This window comes from Sitophilus oryzae, unplaced genomic scaffold (assembly GCF_002938485.1).
Source record: "Sitophilus oryzae breed Bouriz unplaced genomic scaffold, Soryzae_2.0 scaffold_732_pilon_pilon, whole genome shotgun sequence".
Lineage (NCBI taxonomy): Eukaryota > Metazoa > Arthropoda > Insecta > Coleoptera > Curculionidae > Sitophilus > Sitophilus oryzae.
In genome coordinates this window covers 1,455,035-1,477,048 of record NW_022147343.1, presented here as the reverse complement: position 1 = coordinate 1,477,048, position 22,014 = coordinate 1,455,035, and the positions used below count along the sequence as shown (strand labels likewise).

At 31.6% G+C, this 22,014-nt stretch overlaps 1 protein-coding gene across 1 annotated transcript in view; it reads left to right on the top strand.

Annotated features, from left to right (window-relative positions):
* The window catches only part of LOC115888321 (exportin-4-like), a 40,919-nt gene extending 27,891 nt beyond the window's left edge, over window positions 1-13,028 (top strand). The window contains exons 13-18 of the mRNA XM_030908007.1: window positions 987-1,108; window positions 3,459-3,635; window positions 3,696-3,873; window positions 8,304-8,493; window positions 10,497-10,743; window positions 12,338-13,028. Of these exons, the coding sequence (XP_030763867.1) occupies window positions 987-1,108; window positions 3,459-3,635; window positions 3,696-3,873; window positions 8,304-8,493; window positions 10,497-10,743; window positions 12,338-12,699 (1,276 nt within the window). The 3' untranslated portion in view covers window positions 12,700-13,028. The remainder of the gene's footprint in view (window positions 1-986; window positions 1,109-3,458; window positions 3,636-3,695; window positions 3,874-8,303; window positions 8,494-10,496; window positions 10,744-12,337) is intronic.
* Window positions 13,029-22,014: the final 8,986 nt, after the last annotated feature.

Sequence of the window (22,014 nt, the reverse complement as noted above, 5' to 3'; positions counted from 1 at the left end):
GATATTGAGAAGAACTTCAACGCACAAGTCACCGAACAGCTATCTAGTAACTAACGCACCTGATCGTTCAACCTAGTGGCAGGTGAAAAAATGCGTAAATATCTAGAAGTAATAAGAAAAAAAACTCAAATTGGTCGAGGGAATTTATCCTTATCATTTTCTCTGATAAATAAACTTTTCAAATTTCAATCCTTCATATTTTCTCAATGACTCGACCGATTTTCAAAAACGAAGCGGGAAAGTATAGAGAATAGAAAGCCCTTTTCATTGCGGTACAACTTGGCCCCCCTTCCCATTTGAAAAAAGTTGTCCCCCTCACAAACGAAATTGACGTGTTTTTGGATTTTTGAAAAAAAAATACCCTAGCCGTTAAGCCTTGCGGAACGTTTTCGATGGGCCACCCTGTATATTCGATACCAAATAAACTTTTAGTTACGTAATCGACTGCGCGATTTTTAAATCCATTGTTGCCAACCATGGACATATTCGGTCCCGGGCTGACTAACTAGAATTTAAATTTCCCGCTGGGATTCAGGATTCCTTTTGACCCTTTAGTTTTGTTATTACGAGTTTTTGGTTTAAATGAATTATGTTATGTTATTTTAAGGTTAAACATTTTTACTAGCAGACCTAGCAGTCCAACATTGATTTTTTTAGAACCTCTTTTAATGCGAAGTATATAAGAAAGCTTAATAACCGTAAAAAACTCATCTCAACTTTATTAGAATATTTTGAACGGCGGGAAAGCGGTAGTAATGACCCTTTATATCTCTTAAGCGCTGTTAAGGAGGTCATTTTTGTTGATGTAAATAATAACTGTTTATATAATTATAACTAATTTTATTTTTGTTAAGATATTTTGACTAAAAGAACATATGTAAAAGTAGGCAACGTTGTGCCCGTCAAGCTTAATTACGTGACTAAAAGTTTATTTGTTATGTACTATATCATATCTAAGTACATAAATATTATAACTTGTATTTTAGGGTTCCGTATATAATAAAAACAGAAGCAATGGCCAAGCTGATAAGTCTAGCGGAAAACCTACAGCCTGGAAGTTTGCCCTCAGAGGTTTTAAGGGGTCTTTACAAGGGTTTTGTTTCAGCTGGTATGTCAATAGATTATTTTCTATTTTACAGGGTGTGCCAAAAAGTTTGCGTCAAATGGGGAAGATATCGAGTTATTGAAAAACGGTTTACGGTGGAATTCTTCAGCCCGTACTGTCAACATATTGTTTTGACGACAAATTGAAAAAAAAAACTATTTACATATATGCAATCTCAGTGGCGTGCATATAATGTAGGCAAAAAGGCGTTGCCTACCCTACTCATTAATTTTTGTTTTCATCTCATCACATTATGATTAATTTCACTCATGATTACTCCAAAGAATATTCGAAATAAGCATTTTTATCTTATTTTTATTCTAGAGTTTACATAAGATATATTTAGATTATTTTCGACTTCTGTGTACTATACAGGGTGTCCCAGAAATATGAGCAAATATTTTAAGGGGTGGTAGATCTGGCCAAAAGAGACATATTGTTACGGATTCCGTGGGTCCACTAATTTAAACTCACGATAAAATACTTAACGAATTTATTTTCTCACTTTATACACAATTACTAACTTATAACACACAACAAACTAACTATTTATAAGATTCCTTCACCAAATTGTCCGATTTTCATTTTCCACGCGGTATATTCAAATTTCAAAAACTGTCTCAGTTGTCGATGGCTCCAGGCTTATATACTCTATTGACTGCTTCTCGAAATTTCCCCAATTCTCGGAAAGCGTACTTCTTCATACCAGACAATTCCATTGTCTCGACTTGACTTGACTTGAGATTCCTTCTCGACTTGACTAAAAGATGGCGCCTGAAAAAGTCTTGTAATTTCTGGCGGATACGCCATTTTTCTTGACACGTTGCGGTTGTGCAGGCAACCAGTAATACATTTTAGCCCTTGACCTTGACAATATTTTCTCTTTTTATCACTTTATTTCACTTCGATTCTTGACAATACTACAAAATATCCGCGTGTATTGGCACAAAATACATTCATATATCTCATCTAAATTATTTACGATTATTTCTTGACATCTCTCACTCTTGTTTTTGTGAACAAACACCAAAATAATTGATATTTCTATTTCAATAATAAAAGGATTTTTACAGGCTTACCTTACATTTGCCCATTTTTTTAGTTTTGTCGGAGGTTTACTGTTTTGAGTAAAATCTCAAATTAATTGGATAACCTAACCAGCTGATTTGAAACTGACTTATGCACGCAGCTCTCTATATAAAGAGGATTTCTGTAACATTCCAACATGACAGATGTTGCACGATATATGCCCAGAAAAAGAACTATAGAGAATATGTCATATCTTTTGTCAATTTTTTGTTACTGGGCATGCTGAAATAATGCCGCATAAAATGACAAGATCCTTGACAGTGATAGACGTGTCTGTCATTTTATTTTCAAAGTAGTTTATTTTATTTTACAAGGAAATAAGTTGGTACAATTGGAACGCATAGCAGAAAATTAATATTTGAGTGACAAGTGATTATTTCAAAATATTGTGAAAAAAAAACTGTATAAAATTGAAAAAAGTTATTTTATTAGAATACAGTATGTGTTAATACAAAACAAGCAAGGGTGTATTTTAAAAAAACACCACATACCAAAAAAAAATATAAAAAAGATTTCCTGCTTTCAAGCCGTGTTTCAAGCTCAAACAATTTCCTGCATTTATTGTTATATTTATCAATATAATTATTCAATATTATTATTATTTACCTATCGTGTGCTGCTATTTAACAGATACTCCTGTTTGGTATCATATACAAGATAGTATACAAACTTTATTTGTGGCTAAACAACTCTCTGGCAAACTGTCTCTGGGCACCGAATATTAACTGTAAACTATGGTCTGGATCAACACGTAATTTCCCCTTGAGTTTTCCTCCACTTAATTTTGAAAAAACACGAAATACACGTAATAATACAGTCCAAAATACAAAATATTTATCATTTCTATTTGAAATCATTTGACACAAAATTATAACCTATAATTTGGCAGAGTTTGACAAGTCTCAAAAATTTTAAGTCGAGTTCATACGCATCGGCGTCCGTTTGTCGTTCATCGTTCCGTTAAACGAGTAATACTGAAATATGATCTGTCATTTTTGAAGTGAACCAATAAAACTGGTTAAAATCAACAAGCGATGACGCATGACGGATTTATATATAAACCCATCCATAGTTAGCCTAAAAAATATTAGAAACTTTTTTTAGTTAAATAACTGAATTGGTATGGACGTCATCTGCTTTTTTTCTGTCATCGTCTGTCGACATCTTACATGAGAAAAAAAAATAAAGTATAATCCTAAAATTCCCCATATGTTGCGAACTTTTTGACACCCTATATATAGATTTACAAATACATATCTTGTAGGGGTATATATAACAAGCTCTTCAGAGAAAAATAAGTATTATGAAACTATATTAAATCCACTGAGATTACGATTCAAAAACATTATAACACAAGAAAATTTTGCCAAGGTGTGTCAAGATGATCAAGTACAAAAGGTCGTGATTGATTTACTCGAATGCCTTATAGGCATAGCTAAGGGTAATAGTAACAAAAATCCAGAGATTTTTTTTTATTAAATTGGTTTTTATTTTATACTAGGTTCCCAAATGGCGTCAGTGGATACTTTGTTTGACTTTCTTTCCCCTATTTTGGCAGAACTTCCAGTATTTCTAACATTTTACAAAGACTATCAAGTTATAGTACAATTAATTTTAGAGTTATTTGGACAGTGCGCTAAATATATGTTGTGCTATCTGCGACCTCTGGACAGTAAAAAGTGAGTAATTTTAATAGTTTAAAAAAAATGTTGGGTTTTTGCTGAATATTTCAGTTGAACAATCCCAGCTTATTGAATACCTAACTATAGCGGAAAACGTTTTTTGTTTCCTTTTTTGACATTTGACGTCTTCCGTAACGAGACCCATGTCAAGCAAAGCGTCAAATGTCAAAACTGCAAATAATTGTAGGCCAGGGGTGGATGGGCCATATGGGAAAATGGGAAAAATGGAAAATTCCCGGTGGGCCGGTCCCGATCAGAGCTCAAAAAAGATTGGATTAGCAAAAATTAAATAGTTAATCTTCTAACTAAAGTGACGTAAGATCTTTAGTGGCTCCATAACTAACTAATCAATTTGCATCAGTATAATTTATTATTTAATTATTGTAAAATGTCTTTCTCTGGGACACTTATAATTTTAATAATCATCTGTTGTTTGTTCGGTTTGAAAATTTTTATTATACAAAGAGTCTATAAGTGCAAATATTTTCAGGGCTGGTAGATCTCAATAAAATAAACATAATATAATAATATTCTGTTTATCGAGTTTCAAATAGGTCCAATCGAGTTATTAAAGTTTGGAAATTTTAAAAAAAATGATTTATTTTAAAAAAAAATTGAGCCACCTCAATTTTTCGGTATTACTGCCGTAATATCAGAGATTAAGAAACTATACCGTGGGAAAATTGGCGGTGAACAAGAAGTTCTAAACAGTTTTCTAAAATATACAGGAACATTTAAAAGAAAATGCTCAATTGGCATTATTATAAAAGATACCAAATGTAGAAAAGTATAGAGGAAAAGTTTCGTGATAAGAACTATATAATAACCTAAAAAATGCTGCAGTTTTAATGGCGACCGCGGTTCATTCAGTAAAAAAAGTGTACACGAGGAGGCTGCTGCTGTAGCAGAAAAGAGCGAATTTCTACAATGTGTAAGAAAGTACCAAAAAAATAAATGTAATGTATTTCACAAAGGATTGGGTCAGCTGAACTGAATGAATCAGGAAGTCTTAGAGTTTCTCAAAATCGTGACTCAAAATCGTAACCTATTCAAGATCAAATTACTGTTATCGATAATGGAAATAAAGCAGTAGAACCCTGTAAAACTGAGCCATTTTGTAGTAAAAATTCAGATGTCCAACCCAATATTGGTCTTTACGAAAATTTTGATCAAGACATTTTAATTTTTTTTTAAAACGGAGGCAAAAGAGCTTTTTCGCACGAGCGAAAAACACCCTTACTTATATATTAATAAATAAAATATGTTTCTTCGTTATGGTCATTTTGTTTTTGTGGATTTGGGCCGGTTGCCTATTTTTCCCGGACCGGTTTCCACTTCCCCATCCACCCCTGTTGTAGGCCATGCATTTTAGGTTTTAGATTATTATATTAGGCTAGTTTACTATACAGGGTTGTTCACCACATACGACATGGAGTATTGTAGCTAAACGATTAGATTTTTACAAATTGTAAGTTTTGGGTTAGTTGAAGGTCTATTAGAGCTACAATTTAAAAATATTTTTACAAGATACAGAGTGTCCCAAATTAGTAAAAAATATTATAGTTGTATTTTTTTAAATGGAACACCCTGTATATTATTCTATTTTAGGATTCTACGATTGAAATAAAGGTAAATTTGATTCAGGTTTATCACACTTAAACCTCACCGTTTTTGAAATATTTTCAATTTTATGAAATTGCAGTAAAAATTTTAAGGCTTTATTTCTCTCAGGGTATCAAAGTTTTTAATACTAAATATTTACTGAATATTGTTTATTGATCAGATATTGTCTTCCAATAATAAAAATTGTACTACCTTATATAGAGTGTCCAAAAATTTATATTAAATAATTACTAGCTTTAAACGGCAATAACTTGTTTAATTTAAAGGGAACACCCTATATATTTTACGTGAATCAGATGCACAATGTAATTGTCTATCAAATTGTATTACACCATTTTTTACCCATCTCTTCAAGTTTTCGTAGAAAATGAATTTGCTTATAATTTAGATTCTTTCTCATTTATCACTATACCAATGGAATATTGACATTTCAGATTTTTTTATAGCACCATAATATGTACAAAATGTACAGGTGGTAAATATTGCAAGCCCATTGGCATACAAAAAAACTATTTAAATCTTTGTAAAAGAGTATACCAATTAAATATACCACCATTATTTCCTACCAAAAACACTAAAAATTAGTTAATTACGTACTTTTAAATTGTTTTAATTAATAAATTATTCTAAATAAATGTGGATTTGGCTCAGAAATCAATATAATAATAAGTTATGAAAATGAATGTCTCTGGTTTTATAAATAAGCATTCGTCAATAAATGAAATAAAATTTATAAGGTGTTACTTTTTACCACACTGTCTAATACACACACAAAATTCAGTTTTTTAGTATTTGGAACAATTATTACTACAACGTAAACAGTCAATTAATGTAGTTTGAATATTGGGATCATTTTAATTGGTCCTCTTTAACTAAAAATATTTAGAGTTTTTTTTAATTTTTAATTAAATAAGTAACTGTATCGACAATATTGTATCTGTAAATTTTTGAAAATTTGTTACATCTTTAAAAATAAGCTAAAATGTCAATATTCCATGGGTATAGTGATAAATGGGGTCTAAATTATAAAAAATGCATTTTCTATGAGAACTGGAGATAAAAAAAATGGAATAATACAATTTGATAGACAATTACATTGTGCATCTGATTCACGTAAAATATACAGGGTGTTCCATTTAAATTAAACAAGTTATTGCCGTTTAAAGCTAGTAATTATTTAATATAAACACTCTGTATAAGGTAGTAAAGGTAGACACTCTGTATAAGGTAGTAAAATTTTTATTATTGCAACACAATATCTGATCAATAAATAATCTTCAGTAAATATTTAGTATTAAAAACTTTGATACCCTTAGAGAAATAAAGCCTTATTTTTTTACTGCAATTTCATAAAATTGAAAATATTTCAAAAACGGTAAGGTTTAAGTGTGATAAACCTTAATCAAATTTACCTTTATTTCAATCATATAATAATCGTAGAATAATATACAGGGTGTTCTATTTATAAACAACAACTGTAATATTTTTTTCTTACTTGGGACACTCTGTATCTTGTAAAAATATTTTTAAATTGTAGCTCTAATAGTCCTTCAACGAACCCAAAACTTACAATTTGTAAAAATCTAATCGTTTAGCTGCAATACTCCGTGTCGTATGTGGTGAACAACCCTGTATTATACTAGGTCTGGACATTATCTCCGTGGTCTGTATTTCAATGCATGCGACAGAAATAAATATAAATGACCGGTTGATAGACAAAATAAAATGCGGCATACAGCGCTTTGTGTTTGATAAGTTTGAGTGAACAATGGTTGACAGATAAGCAATGCTTTAAACGACAATTGTCTACCGATTGGTTCTCAACTGACGTTTAAAACCGTTTATCTGTCAACCATAACCAACGGTTGTTTGCTCGAAACTGGCTTATAATTTGGCAAGAGTTTGACAACTCTCAAAAATCTTAAGTCGAGTTCATACATATCGGCATCCGTTTGTCGTTCATCGTTCCATCAAACCAATAATATTGAAATATGATCTGTCATTTCTGAAATAAACCAATAAAACTGGGTAAAAACCACAAGAGACGACGCCCATGACGGATTTATATATTTCATATCAATTAAACTTTTAGTTACGTAATCGAGGGCGCGGTTTTTAAATTCATTGTTGCCAACCATGGACATATTCGGTGCCGTGCTGACTAACTGGAATTTAAAATTTGCGCTGGGGATTCAGGTGGTAGCTCTGCTCTAAAAAATATCCAAATTCCGCATTTATTTATTTGTTTCCTGATATTGTCATTTGTTTTGTATTACGAGTTTTTGTTTAAAAAAGGTAGTGTTGTGATACTTTAAGCTTAAAAGTAGACGTTACAGTCTTTTAGTGCGAAGTGTACAAGATAGCTTAATAGCCGTAAAAAACTCATCGCAATTTTATTAGAGTATTTTGAACGGGAAAGCGATAGTAATGGCCCTTTATGTCCCTTAAGTGCTGTTAAGAAGGTGAGTTTTATTGATGTAAATAATAACTGTTTGTTTCCTAAAATATTTTGATTAAAAGAAAATATATAAAAGTGTGCAACATTGTGCCGGTCAAGCTTAATAACGTGATTAAAAGTTTATTTGGTATGAACTCTATATAAACCCATCCATAGTTAACTTAAAAAATATTAGAAACTTTTTAGTGAAATAAATAGATTGGTATGAACGTCATCTCCTTTTTTCTGTCATCGTCTGTCGAAATCTTACCTGAGAAAAAAATCGGAGTCATATATCAAACTTCTTTATTCCACTTATATAATTTAAGTTAATGTTTAATTATCCTAACGTCTATTATATATTTAGATTATATGAAAGTTCCTTGGCTACAGTACAGGCATATGCAAAATGTAACGGAAACAGACTTTCAACTGAAACGTTTGCGGAAGAAAGCAGCTGTCAAGATTTATCTTTAGTTCTAGATGTCTTCACGTGTATTTTATCAAGAGACTGTATTGAATTGTTTCAAGCTACTAATCAACGGGAGCTGGTGAGAGTAAGTTCTGCTTTATTCATAACTGTATGAAGTGTCCCATTTTCGTGTTTTTTTGCAGCGTTTCTGGTTTATGAATACAGAGACAAAGATGCGGTTTACGCATCACACTGCTACTTTTTTATGAAACTAAAGATACCTACTACACACAGATTTGTTCTAGCCCTCTTAGTTCCTGAAATACAGGGCGAACTTGAAAATGTTGCATTTTTCAACCTCCTTCATATACCGGTTATCTTATAAAACTTATTTATCTAAAAGGTGAAAACTGACTCATAGTGTAAAGTAACACAGTGATGTGAAAACCGCATCTTTGTATCTGTACTAACGGGAATAAACGGGAAACCCCATTAATAAAGCACACGAAAATGGGACATCCTGTATAAACTGTATGAATGGATACAAACCTGTAGTCTATAGTACAATATATAAATACCTTTGAATAAAAAGATTAAGAAAGGAGTAGAATGCTATTCATGTATTCATGCAAGGTAGACGGACAAAGGGTCCTAGGGTGGGGATCCTTGACAGTTTTGTGTAATGATTCATTTGACACATTTGAATTTGATTTGAAATTGTGTGGATTTGTCGGTCTCTACTGAACTTATTTTATGTTATTTATTATTTATTCTACTACTGATAGTTGTTTAAAGGTAGTAAATATAGAAGGAAATTGTGGCAGAACTTAAATTAACAGTGATACTATTGCGATTTAACGAAAAAGACTGTAAAATAGTTGATTGTGTAGCGTGTGGTAGATCTTGGTTAAAAATCGATGGAAATAATGGAATAACTTAGCTAGTAAGTGACTATTCATTTATGAAATTCACTTAAAATTATATATTTTTTCTTGTATTTTTTGCTTTCATTTACTACTTGTCAGAGAATTTACATACGTTAATTTGACTTACCTGCCATAGATAAATGAAACAAGTTTAGATTGGAAAGTGCCCATAAGGACAATGTAAACACTGTGGCGCTATTCTTACAACGGTCGCGACCCAAAGCTTTTGAAAATTTCGGAGTGGTCCTGCTTTTTCCGGAATTATATCGCCAAATATTATTTATTCAAATTTATTATTATTTCCTTTTAATTTTATAAATAAAATACAGTGTGTTGCATACAAGAAACTTTCTTTTATATAAGGACATGTCGTATGAAATACCTATGAAACATTGAAAACCGACGTTATACCACTATCCACGATGGTTTTTGCAGTTTACAGCACAGCTTTTTAAGTTTTTAATGCCACTTTTTCACAATTATCACGGGTTTGTGTAAATAAAACTTAAATTAAACTCACAAGATAGCAATAATTATTTTGAAAATGGACGCTTTAACACTTTTCGGAATTTTTTCAATTGGAGCGGTTTAGATTTTGAAAGATTTTATATTTTTTGAAGATTTTGACTGTGACATGAAATTTGGACAAGTGAAAATTATTTCTGTTTTTTTGTTTGCGGTTGTTCTTAGCAACCGCTAGAGCAGCGCCAGATCGCGTACAACGGTCGCGACCCAAAACAATTTCGCAACCTAAAATTTTGACGGGCATTCTAATCTAAATTTATTTCCTTTATCTATGTTACCTGCTTTAGTAGCGTGTCGGATGTTTGTGTTAATAAATAATTATTATAACTTACCTATTTTTATTAGAATTGTATATTTTTATCTATGTTACCTGCTTCAGTAGCGTGTCGGATGTTTGTGTTAATAAATAATTATTATAACTTACCTATTTTTATTAGAATTGTATATTTTTATAATTCAATTTTAATAACCACCAACATTTATTGATAACGTAAAATAAAACAACAAATTATTGAGCCTACCCCATGTCTACCCTACATCATATTTTTACACGTTTTGAATAAAATTAGAACGGCACTGATAAACCGGAATTTAAGTCGGCCATTCTAGAGTCCCGTCGCAGTCAATGTAAGATTTTGATAATAATATGCTCCTTTCTTATCTTTTCATTCAAAGATAAATACAATGATTTTTACAGGTTACAGCTGCAGACGTCGCTCTTTTTGGGCTGAATTTCATTATGCCGTTAATGACACTGGAACTTCTGAAATTTCCGAACTTGTGTGCCCAGTTCTATCATCTTTTGGTGCTCATCAACGACATTTATCCCGAAAAGATAGCCAATCTCCCACAGGATATGCTTGCGAGTCTGTTAAAAACCATTGAACTGGGTTTGACTGATTTTGGTAACGATATTGCCCATACTGCTCTGGATTTCATACATGGTAAATGTTTGTTCACATGTGACAAACCGTTTTATAACATATTAAAACAATAATTGAAAATAATTCGTTATACAAGGTGTCCCAGGCTGAGCATACATTAGAAGTTTCTAGAGAACTACAATATCTAGATCGGAGATTTTTTGCACGTCATTGTTTCACAATGAGATCTATTGATTAAAAATAGTTTCAATATGGCGGCACTTCCGGAAATACCGGAAATTAACAGCAACTTTCTTATTTTAAATGAGTACCCCCATTTTTTATTACTTATTTAGATTCTCTGTCAAATTTTATGAATATTTATGTCAGTCTATACCTAACATTAATGGTTTTTGAGAAAAAAAAATATATAAAATGACTTGACTTGAAATAAAATGATTTAAGTCAAAGACTTAAGACTTAAATCATTTGAACTTTATGTTGAATTTGACTTAAGACTTTTGCTCTGCCCTGTATAACGGTTATATTTTTAATGCATGGTTAAAATTTGTTACCTTTTAGACGCATTGCTTGACCTCATCGCGGTTGCACTATTTACAAGATTATTACGGTAATATTGTAATCGCAAAACATTTTTCGATGCACGTCATCAATCATATCGATATTGACACTTAAGTCTATAAACCTGACTAAATGAAATTTTGCTAAAAACGTTTAAATTTTTTTTTATAATTTAAGATACCGAACAGCTCTTCATTTTACTTTATAGAGCAAATGATTGTAACAGATATGTTATTTAGATTAAAGCTGCAAAAATTAGTTTAAACCGAATTTTATTATCGCTATGTTGGTCACATTGTGCCGTTTTCAACAAGGTTGTCGTTTATTATTTGACAATTATCCTAATGTCAGTCATTATTTTGTATAATATCGTGTGGTTGAATCTTTGTGAGTAATTCTCGTTTTTTTGCCTATTTTCATTGTCTTTTTTTAAAAATTGTACTTTTAAGCACAAACAGTTCTTTTAAGAACTAAATTTTCGAGTTTTTGTATTGCATTTCTTGAAACTGTGTGTTGAAATATGCCGAAGCATTTAAACAGTCGAAGCAGAGAGCTTGTAGCTTCCCTGATAAACTATTTTGAACGAGAATGTGACAATAAAGGTCCTTTATTACCCTTGACTGCAGTCAGAGAAGTAAGTTTGATTGATAAGCACATTACACCACTTTCAAAGTTATTTCTACGTTAGTTTTTATTAAATTCTGTGATTATTAGTTTATGCATTAATAGCACCCTCTTACTTGTTTGTACCACTTATGGCGTTGTAAGGTGTACATCAATAAATAAATAAATAACCCATAATAACGCTTAGAATAATCTTCGTAATGGACTAGTTTTTGCCCATATGTAATAAATAAAATAAGCTATAAAACAAATAAATCAATTAATTACTAAAATATTAGTTATTAAATTAAAAATAAAACGTAAATATCTTTAAAAAATGATATAATAAATATATTGTTTGTCACTCTTAAATTAGGATTCATCTCATAAATCCATCACAATCTGGCACCGCAGTCGCCATCGCTTGTCACTCAAAGTTGATAACGTGCATCGGAAATTGTTTTGCGATTACCATATTTATTATTTACAGGAATGTCGATATACGTATTCAGAAGCAAGGTCCAGGATACTCCATTCGGCTCAGCCGTAAAAGCGTTCCTTAAACTCACGATGGACTTGGCCTTGTCACATCAGTTCAACTCTGACATGATGAGTAATGTTTCGGCCACAATATACTGTCTGATATGCAGCTTCGAAGACGAATACCAGATGTTAGTCCAAACCCTTATTCATCTACAATCTGACCCTTTGGTTGCCGAACGATTGTCCGAGGCTTTCGAGAACCTAATCCAAGGCGTTTGCTGGACTAATCAGAGGGATTACAGGTTGAGATTTAGGAATAACTTTGAAAAGTTTATAGCGAACGTGCACGGATTCCTTTTGGTTAAGTAATGAAGGCGGTATCGAGTACTTAACAGTGTTTCTATTTTAACGAAAAAAACATGGTCCTAATGAGTTTTATTTAGGATATATTTTAATCGAGATATTTTTTTTTATCTGGAGGCTATATCAAACGAACATAATAGAGGGGTAGGACAAAAATTCATGACGTCACAATTGTAGATTAACATTTTATATTAGCATATCGATATTACGAGAAAATTCTATATATACATGGTGGTCCGCATTGTATTCCGGAAATTTCGGCAGCATATTCTGCAGATAAAAATAAGTAAAAAAGTTCATATAAACGTCTGTCCTAAAATGCTTAATTTCAGAGATACAGGACGTTGAAGTTTCATTTTTATTTCGATTTTTTCGAAATAATTTATGAGCAAGTAACGTCAATATTTGGATGAAAATTGATGTCTGGGAGTTTTTTGACATGAGTAATTTAATTTTGATGTCAATATTTCTCCTATTTGTAGGGGACGCCACCTACATGTATTTTAACTGTTGTGAAGAGTTATAACTTTTCGTCCGTACCTGTATAAAACTAGTGAGTGAAAAAATATACATTCCCGTGATTTTTTAAGTAAAAAATTCTTTTGATAAAAATTGTTAGGAGCAACCGTTCTCAAGATATTTAGAATAGAAATAGTCAATACATGTTATTATTGACAAAAAGTCAACATGTTGAGTAGATAGTTATTTGACTGAAATGATAAATCTGGGAACTTTTTTTTTAATTAAGCATAAATTTTTCTTCGAAAAAATGATGATAAAACAGTTTTTGTTGAACTTTTGGGACAAAATAATTTCGAATTTATGATTTCAGTCTAATAACTATTTAATCAAAATGTTTAATTTATGTCAATGATGACAGGTATTGATAATTTCAGTTCAAATTAACTCGAGAACCATTACTCGTAGTGATTTCTACAGAGGGATCTTTTTTACGTGAAAAACGTCGCAAATGTTTATTTTTTATTCAATAGTTTTATACAGGTACGGACGAAAAGTTATTACTCTTCAAACCAGTTAAAAATATGTAGGTGGCGCCCTCTAGAAATGGGAGTTATATTGACATCAAAATTTAATTTCTCATTTCAAAAAATTCCCACACACCAATTTTCATCCAAATATCGAAGTTACTTCAGAAATTATTTGGAGAAAATCGAAATAAAAATGAAACTTCTACACCCTGTATCTCCGAAACTAAGTATTTTAGGACATACATTTATACGAACTTTTTAATGTCCATATCTTTCTCTTTATCATTACATTATAACTCAATCAATTGCTTCTAACTTGAGAGAGCGTGGGCTGATGGTATTACTTACTTTCAAATGTACAGGGTGTGTCAGAACTAAGATCTGTACCAAAGTTAAAATATAACTTTCTTATGGAACATCCGGTATTTCATTTTTGGATTCTTGGGCATAAAATAAGGCATATACTATAAGGATTTAATATGTTTAAATGCTGTGGTTTTTGAGATATTTAAAGATATTTAAATATGCATGCTATAATAAAAAAGTTTGTCAACACCCTGTACATTACTTTTCAGAGTAAATTCTAATGCTGACTTTGAAGCCAGGAAAATAAACTTTACTAAAAAAAATTATTGCTTCCTTAACTGTATACAGGGGTATCAAAAATTGCTGGTCTATTTTAAATAAAAACTTCGTTATTTCAAATACAACACCCTGTATTTTTTAAAACAAATCGAAGCAGATTTAAATGCTCTTTCAAACTGCAATAGGGTTTTCTATACCTATCCAGCTCAGATTTTAAATAAAAAGCGTTTTTTTCAATAAAATGGCAATTAAGATTGCTGGTGTCGCCATGGCAATTTGCTAGTGACAGTTAGTAGATGTTTTCAAAATCGACATTAGTTTATGGACTTTATTTGAATTTATAACAGTTTACTTTTATTTATTATTTCATCAAGAAAAATAAAGAAGTAACGTTCTATTTGATTTATGTTACGATGACTTATAGAAATATTCGATTTTCCCTAAAAGAACCAATTAAGGCAAATTCATTTTCTTCACTTCCAACGACAGGTTTCTGCCTAATAGGTTTTTCATATACCACACTATCAGCTGTGCGAAATAGGAAGTTGTTTTTCAAAGAAACGCTTGTCAAGAAAATTCATATTTGGATATCTTTGAGCATAAACTCTTCAGGCTTATAGCATGCATAATTAAATATCTTTAAATATCTCAAAAACCAAAGCTTTTAAACATATTAAACCCTTATAATAAATGCCTTATTTTAGGTCCAAGAATCCAAAAATGAAATAAAATACCGGGTGTTCCATAAGAAAAAACATAACTTTGGTATGGATATCAGTTCTGACACACCCTGTACATTTCAAAATAATTTTAAATTATGCACATATTGCCTTCCCACATGTACCCATAAAATATTTTGTTTCTACACCTTTCCGTTTTCGTATAATCAACCGAGGCGAATGAGGTGCGCCACCCTGTATATTATTTTAATATTCCCAAAAAGTATAATAGTCATTGAACTTCTCGTAAAATGGATAAATATATCTACGTATGTGACGTCACTGAAGCTTATTATTTGTCAATAGAAGGAGGCCTCTCTTGCGGGAATTTTATTATTTTTTTATTTGTCTTCCTCTATTATGTTTTGGTCTTTATCGTCTCTATGAAATAAATGTCTTGTAAGGATTATTTGTTTAATATTATTAAGTAATATTTAAGTGACTTTGAGCATAGATTTCCGAAAATAAATTATTTGATCTGTACAAGATATAAATATATGTATTATACGGGGTGTTTCAAAACAAATTCGGAAAGCTTTAAGGGCCGATTCATTGTTTAAAAAAATGCGCAGTTTGATATACAGGGTGTTTCTGAATAAGTGTCCGATGTGTCACAGGGCGAATTTTTAGGTATTTTTAAGGTTTATATAAACATGTGTTCATTTAAAAGTTCGTTGTGTCTAGGTGCACGTTAACGTGTACCCTATTATAATATTTAGGTACACCCTTTTTTAGCTAGTCTAAAACGTTGTTAGTGTAGCACAGAAGTACAGTACCTCGCCTTAAAACCACATTTTTGATATATCAATACTAAATATAGACCGAGAGCTGGCTACATAAAAAACCTTATCATCGTTACATGGCTAAGTTTTTGTGTGAAGTATCCTTTTGTGTAGCCATTGTGAAATAGTCATGTCTGTCAGCGCGATCCCGGGGCTTAAAGCGGGGGCGGCCAATCGAAAGGGTGAAATTTTGACACTAAAAATATTATAAGGTACACGAGTTATAATTGCCAAATAGCTTTTATTTATTATTAGGAAATGTGTAAAATTGATGACAGACATTTTTCTCGTGGCTGAAATGCCGACAGACAACGCGAAAGAGGCATAGAATTTTGACAAAAGAAAATCATCGCATACATGACTGTCGGTTGGTGGAATGTCATGTTTATTGTTAATTAATTTAAAAAGCCGTATGCAAAAGGGCAGACAAAAAAATCGTTATTGAAATAATAAAAAAATATATTTATAATATAATCGTATATTATATGATTTATCTATAGTTAAATGGATGAGGCGGCCAGCGTTCCCTGAATAAAGCGCTAGAGTAATATCGCGCTTTTGATAACTGTCTGCAGCTGATTGAGCCACGATGCATACGGCTTTTAAACGGCTTATGCATACGGCTTTTAAAATAAATAAATATGACATTTCACCAATCGGCGTGCAAATATATCATAATTTTTTTCATTCTTCAAATTTCATGTTTTAATAATTTTTAAAATTTCATGCCTCTTTCGCGTTGTCTGTCGGCATTTTAGCGACTAGAAAAATGTCTGCCAACAATTTTCCACGTTTCTTAATAATAAATAAAAGCTATTTTCGCAATTATAACTCATGTATCTTATAATATTTTTAGTGTCAAAATTTCACCCTTTCGATTGGCCACCCCCGCTTTAAGCCCCGGGATCGCGCTGGCAGACATGACTATTTCATAATGGCTACACAAAAGGATACTTCACACAAAAAATTAGCCATGTATCGATGGTAAGGTTTTTTATGTAACCAGCTCTTAGACTAATACCTTTTCATTCATCATATATTCATCATTCGTAGATTTTAATATCAGAAGAACTGTTAGATTTTGACATATTTTAGTCGATGTATTTTCTCACATTTTTACATTATTTTTTGCCGAACCACTCTCTCACCTACGTAAGTAGGGAGATTCGGCTTAACCCCTCCCCCCTTAATACCCTCACGTAATTAATGGACGCCCCTTAAGAAACTGCATAATTTTTCCGTATTTGTTTTGGAACACCCTGTATACAGACTGATCTTTAATGACATGCTAATATTTAAGGGGGTGATTCTTGGACCTGTTTTAAGAAAAAAATGTGAATGTATGTCCTAAACATCTTAACTTTTGAGATAAAAAAAATGATTCATAATATCTCTGATGTTATTATAGCCCCAGTTTAATTCGGTGTTATAGCTATCTTTATGAAATTTCATTCACAGTCTTATGACTTTTTTTGACACTTTTGATCCAGCCGGTGCAGAATCGACTTCCACACAACTGTCACCGCGTCAGATTTTTAGCGATTTGACCTTGAGCTTCAAGAAAAATTTCTTTCTTCTTTTTTAAGACTTTCATTTTTTTAGGTAAAAACGATGCGTCGAACGAAAGAAAATCAAGAGATGAAAATTTCTTAGAAACGTAGTGGCGTAGCATTTTTTCTTCAAAAATATTCAATGCAAACCAGTATGGACGCCACTGGTTTAAATAAATTAAATTGTTTGTACAGGGTGGTCGAAATTGATCTGTTTTAACAGAGAAAACATATTTTCTGTCTAGATAGAGCAAAACCGACATAGATGTCATGGGCTCGATTTCTGAGAAACGTTTAATGGCGTAAACCGCCTGTTGATATTTCCACTGCCAACTGAGATACGGGTTCTTTTTGATTTTTTTTCCATTCTGAAAATTGCCCATAACTTTTTTATTTTGCGGAATAATAAAATTCTGTAAAAACGTTTTTAAGGCACTTTTTTAGGCACAATCCAGTGGTGTAGTCAGTTTTTTTTCTATGCTTGCTCTTTTTATCAGAAATAAGAAAAAATATAATTTTTTTAATGGAAATCATAGTTGGCTATGAACTTAAAAAAATGCTGGCGTTTAACCCTTTCCAACGATATAAAGTTATTTGTATTTATTTCTAAAAATGAGAGAAATATTACGTTTTTTATCTTTGTATCGAAGCGGGCCTTGATTTTGTGTTGACCTATTTGCCTAATTATTTTTTATCACAATTTAATATTCTATATTATTATTTATCTGCATAATTAAAGACTTTTGAAAAGGTAAATTAACATTCTATATTAGTGTTAGTAATTACAATTGAAATCGATACAATACACAAAGAATCAAACTAAAAAAAAAGGTTAGTATTTTAATAAAGCACGCTTTTAGATGTTTCAAAAAACTTTTAATAAGAGTAACTTTAACTCTACATATATGTTTCTTAAAAAACTCTTGAAAAAGGCCTAACAAGCCGAAACATATATGTAGAGTTAAAGTTACTCTTATTAAAAGTTTTTTGAAACATCTAAAAGCGTGCTTTATTAAAATACTAATATTTCAACGATGTTTCACAAAGAACCAACCACAGCTTCAGTACAATTTATTAAAAAAAAAAGGATTTTTTGAGTGACGAATATAGTTTTCTAAAAAAAATCATCAAAGATGTTCAAACTGAGCACCCCCTTGTTGAATACACAATAAACATCTTTTGCGCACAGAGTTACAACGATTTATTAGGCGAACTAGTGTAATAAGTCCAAAAGCTTGCCTAGTAGCCGTCCGTAGTTCTTCTCTCGTCCCAATGGTTCTTCCCTTATATATAAGGCCTTTTAATTTCCCCCATAAAAAAGTCGAAAGGAATTACATCACAGGACCTAGCAGGCCAAGCTATGGGATCCCTTGTTCCAATCCAATTCTCTCTAAATTCTCCATTTAATAGTGCAGTTGTAACCCTGGCTTTTTAATTGTAAATGGTAATACTAATATAGAATGTTGATTTACCTTTTCAAAAGTCTTTAATTATTCAGATAAATAATGATATAAAATATTAAATTGTGATAAAAAATAATTAGGCAAATATAGGTCAACACAAAATCAAGGCCCGCTTCGATACAAAGATAAAAAACGTAATATTTCTCTCATTTTTAGAAATAAATACACATAACTTTATATCGTCGGAAAGGGTTAAACACCAGCATTTTTTTAAGTTCATAGCCAACTATGATTTCCATTTAAAAAATTATATTTTTTATTATTTCTAACAAAAAGAGCAAGCATAGAAAAAAACCGACTACGCCACTGGATTGTGCCTAAAAAGTGCCTTAATAACATTTTTACAGAATTTTATTATTCCGCAAAATAAAAAAGTTATGGGCAATTTTCAAAATGGTAAAAAAATCAAACAGACCCCGTATCTCAGTTGGGAGTGAAAATATCAACAGGCGGTTTACGCCATTAAACATTTCTCAGAAATCGAGCCCTTAACATCTCTGTCGGTTTTGCTCTATCTGGTCAGGAAATTGGTTTTCTCTGTTAAAACAGACCAATTTCGACCGCCCTGTACATCTAAATGAGCATTTTGATGAATAGTAGAAGTGTTATCAAGTTTTATTTGGATTATGAAAATAAGTTTTTTTAGCAAATTTTGCCATCCTGTATCTCAAAAGGTAAGATGTTTAAAGCACACATTCATATAAAGTTTTTTCATAGAATAGGTCCAGGAATCGCCCCCTTAAATATTAGCATGTCATTAAGAAACACCCTGTATAGGTTGTAGCATATCGAAACATTTTTCAAATAAAATGTTAATAATGCATGCTACAATAAGATCAACGAATCATTCGTATCATGAAATAATGTGACTTAATTATTTAGTAGACTTATCTAGAGAAAAATCTATTTTTACACCCTAATTCTCTCTACAAAAGTTATAGTTCAATAATGCTCGAAGCTAATGTAATATAAAACCTATGCTTTTAAGTCATGACAGTCTATTGTATTATAAAATCTTTAAGTATATGTACTTAGTGTGGCAATTCTTTTGTTATTTTTTTTCATAATATATTGTTGTGAAATTCGTAAATGTAAATTAGAATTAAGTATTGAGAGAGTAACGGTATTTTTTAAAGTGTCGATTTTAAATTGTTACTACTTTAGCATTTTTTCATGTATATCCTTTAGTAATTTTTTACCCCATTTAAAAGATTTTTTATGTGGCTTTCTTTTTGAAACCTGACTTTGTACAACGTACAACAATGAAAGATAAAAAACAATAGTTTAACTCAACTTCACTATGCAACTATTCTGATTTAGAAGTAACAATTTACTCTCTACTAAAATTTTATAAGTAAAATGTGATTAAAATAAAGTAAAAATCAACGATTTATTAGTATTATTTGCCCCCGATTACACCAATCAGCATTTCAGGATTAACTGAATTGATGAAAATAATTTGCACTAGAGGTGTGTAGTTCAAATCAGTTCCAATGAACTATTCCGACCCCGGAATGACGGGAACTAGTTCCTGGATTCTTAAAGAACTAGTTCCTCAGGACCTATTCCGGGATTGAGACTGTGACCGATATATAATAATATGCGACGGCGACGCGACGGATCGGCCAGCGCGCGTAGCCCGAGGCTAGGCAGGGGTGGGGAGTGCCAGCCGTATGTTATCGAAACTGGACCTAGAGGAACTAATTAAAAGACTAGTTCATGGGAATCTATTTTATCGGCAGATCCGAGGTATAATACAAGGCGACGACGATGGATTCGGCCTTGTATATTGCCACAGCCGGCGTAATTACCACAGAAATTTGTCGTGGATACTCTTTTTGATTTTTAGTCTGTTATTTAAATATTTTATGGGAATGTTTCACTTTAGGTCCCTAAAATTAAAAAATATCTTATAAAACGAAGTAGATATTCTGAAACTAAAAACTTAAAGTGAGGAAAAATGCAATTTATCGTAAAATTTTCGTAATATTTCCTCCAATTGATTTGTGATATAGTTTTTTAAACTCTGATTTGAGTTTCTTTTTTATTTGTTTTATTTACAATAAAACTTAACTATATGTTTTTAACATACACAATTACACGTCTCGTTATATTTCCGTACATTATAAAAATTATACAGATCATACTGTGATTAGTTCTGACTGGCAACGAAACCCAATGTCAATGTTAGTCAGGAACTATTGTGAACTAAAGACCTAGTTCAAGGAACTATTCCTCTCGAGGAACTAGAATTCCCACCTCTAGTTTGCACTTACTTTTGCCATTATCATTGCAATTTTTCTCGTCATCAAAATGATATAGTTAATTTTCTAATCCGACGTTCCTCTGGTTGCCAACAATGCGACTTAACAATCTTAGCGTGTGTAAAACTACCAGACACCTTTAATTCCAAAAACTTTTGTGATCGAATTGTATATCTATACTAATATATAAAATCCTTAAGTGACTGACATACTGATTAATCACGATCCTGCTCAAACCACTCAACGTAAGAAGCTCAATTTTGGCATACAGGTTGGTTCTAGGGCGTAGAGGTTCGATAAGAAGGGATTTTTCGAAATTCCACTTCCAAGAGGGTGAAACAAATTTTTCAAAAAACAATATTTTTTATTTCAAAAACGGTCAAGTTTCCGAAAAAACGCTTAAACATGTATATTTTATTTTGTTTTTTACATATTTTAAGATTTTTTAAAAATGTATACAGGATGTTTCGAAAAATCTGGTCATTGATTAATCACGATCCTGCTTAAAGCGCTTGACGTAAAAAGCTGATTTTTGGAAAACAGATTGACTTTAGGGTGTAGAGGTTCGATAAGAAGGGATTTTTCGAAACTCGAATTCTAAGGAGGCGAAACTATCCCTCAAATATTAAAATATTTTTTATTTAAAAACCGGTGAGTTTTTCGGAAAAACTCTTAAACACGTATATTTTATTTTGTTGTTTTACATATTTTAAGATTTTTTTTAAATTTATACAGGGTGTTTCATAAAATATGACCATTGAGTAATCACGATTCTGCTTAAACTGCTTGACGTTTAAAGCCGATTTTTGGCAAACGGATTGACTGTGGGGTGTAGATGTTCGATAAGGAGGGGTTTCTCGAATCTCAAATTCCAAGAGGGTGAAAACGCCCCTCAAATATTACAATATTTGTTACGTAAGAAACGGTTAGTCTTTCGGGAAAACGCTTGGACAAGCATAATTTATTTGT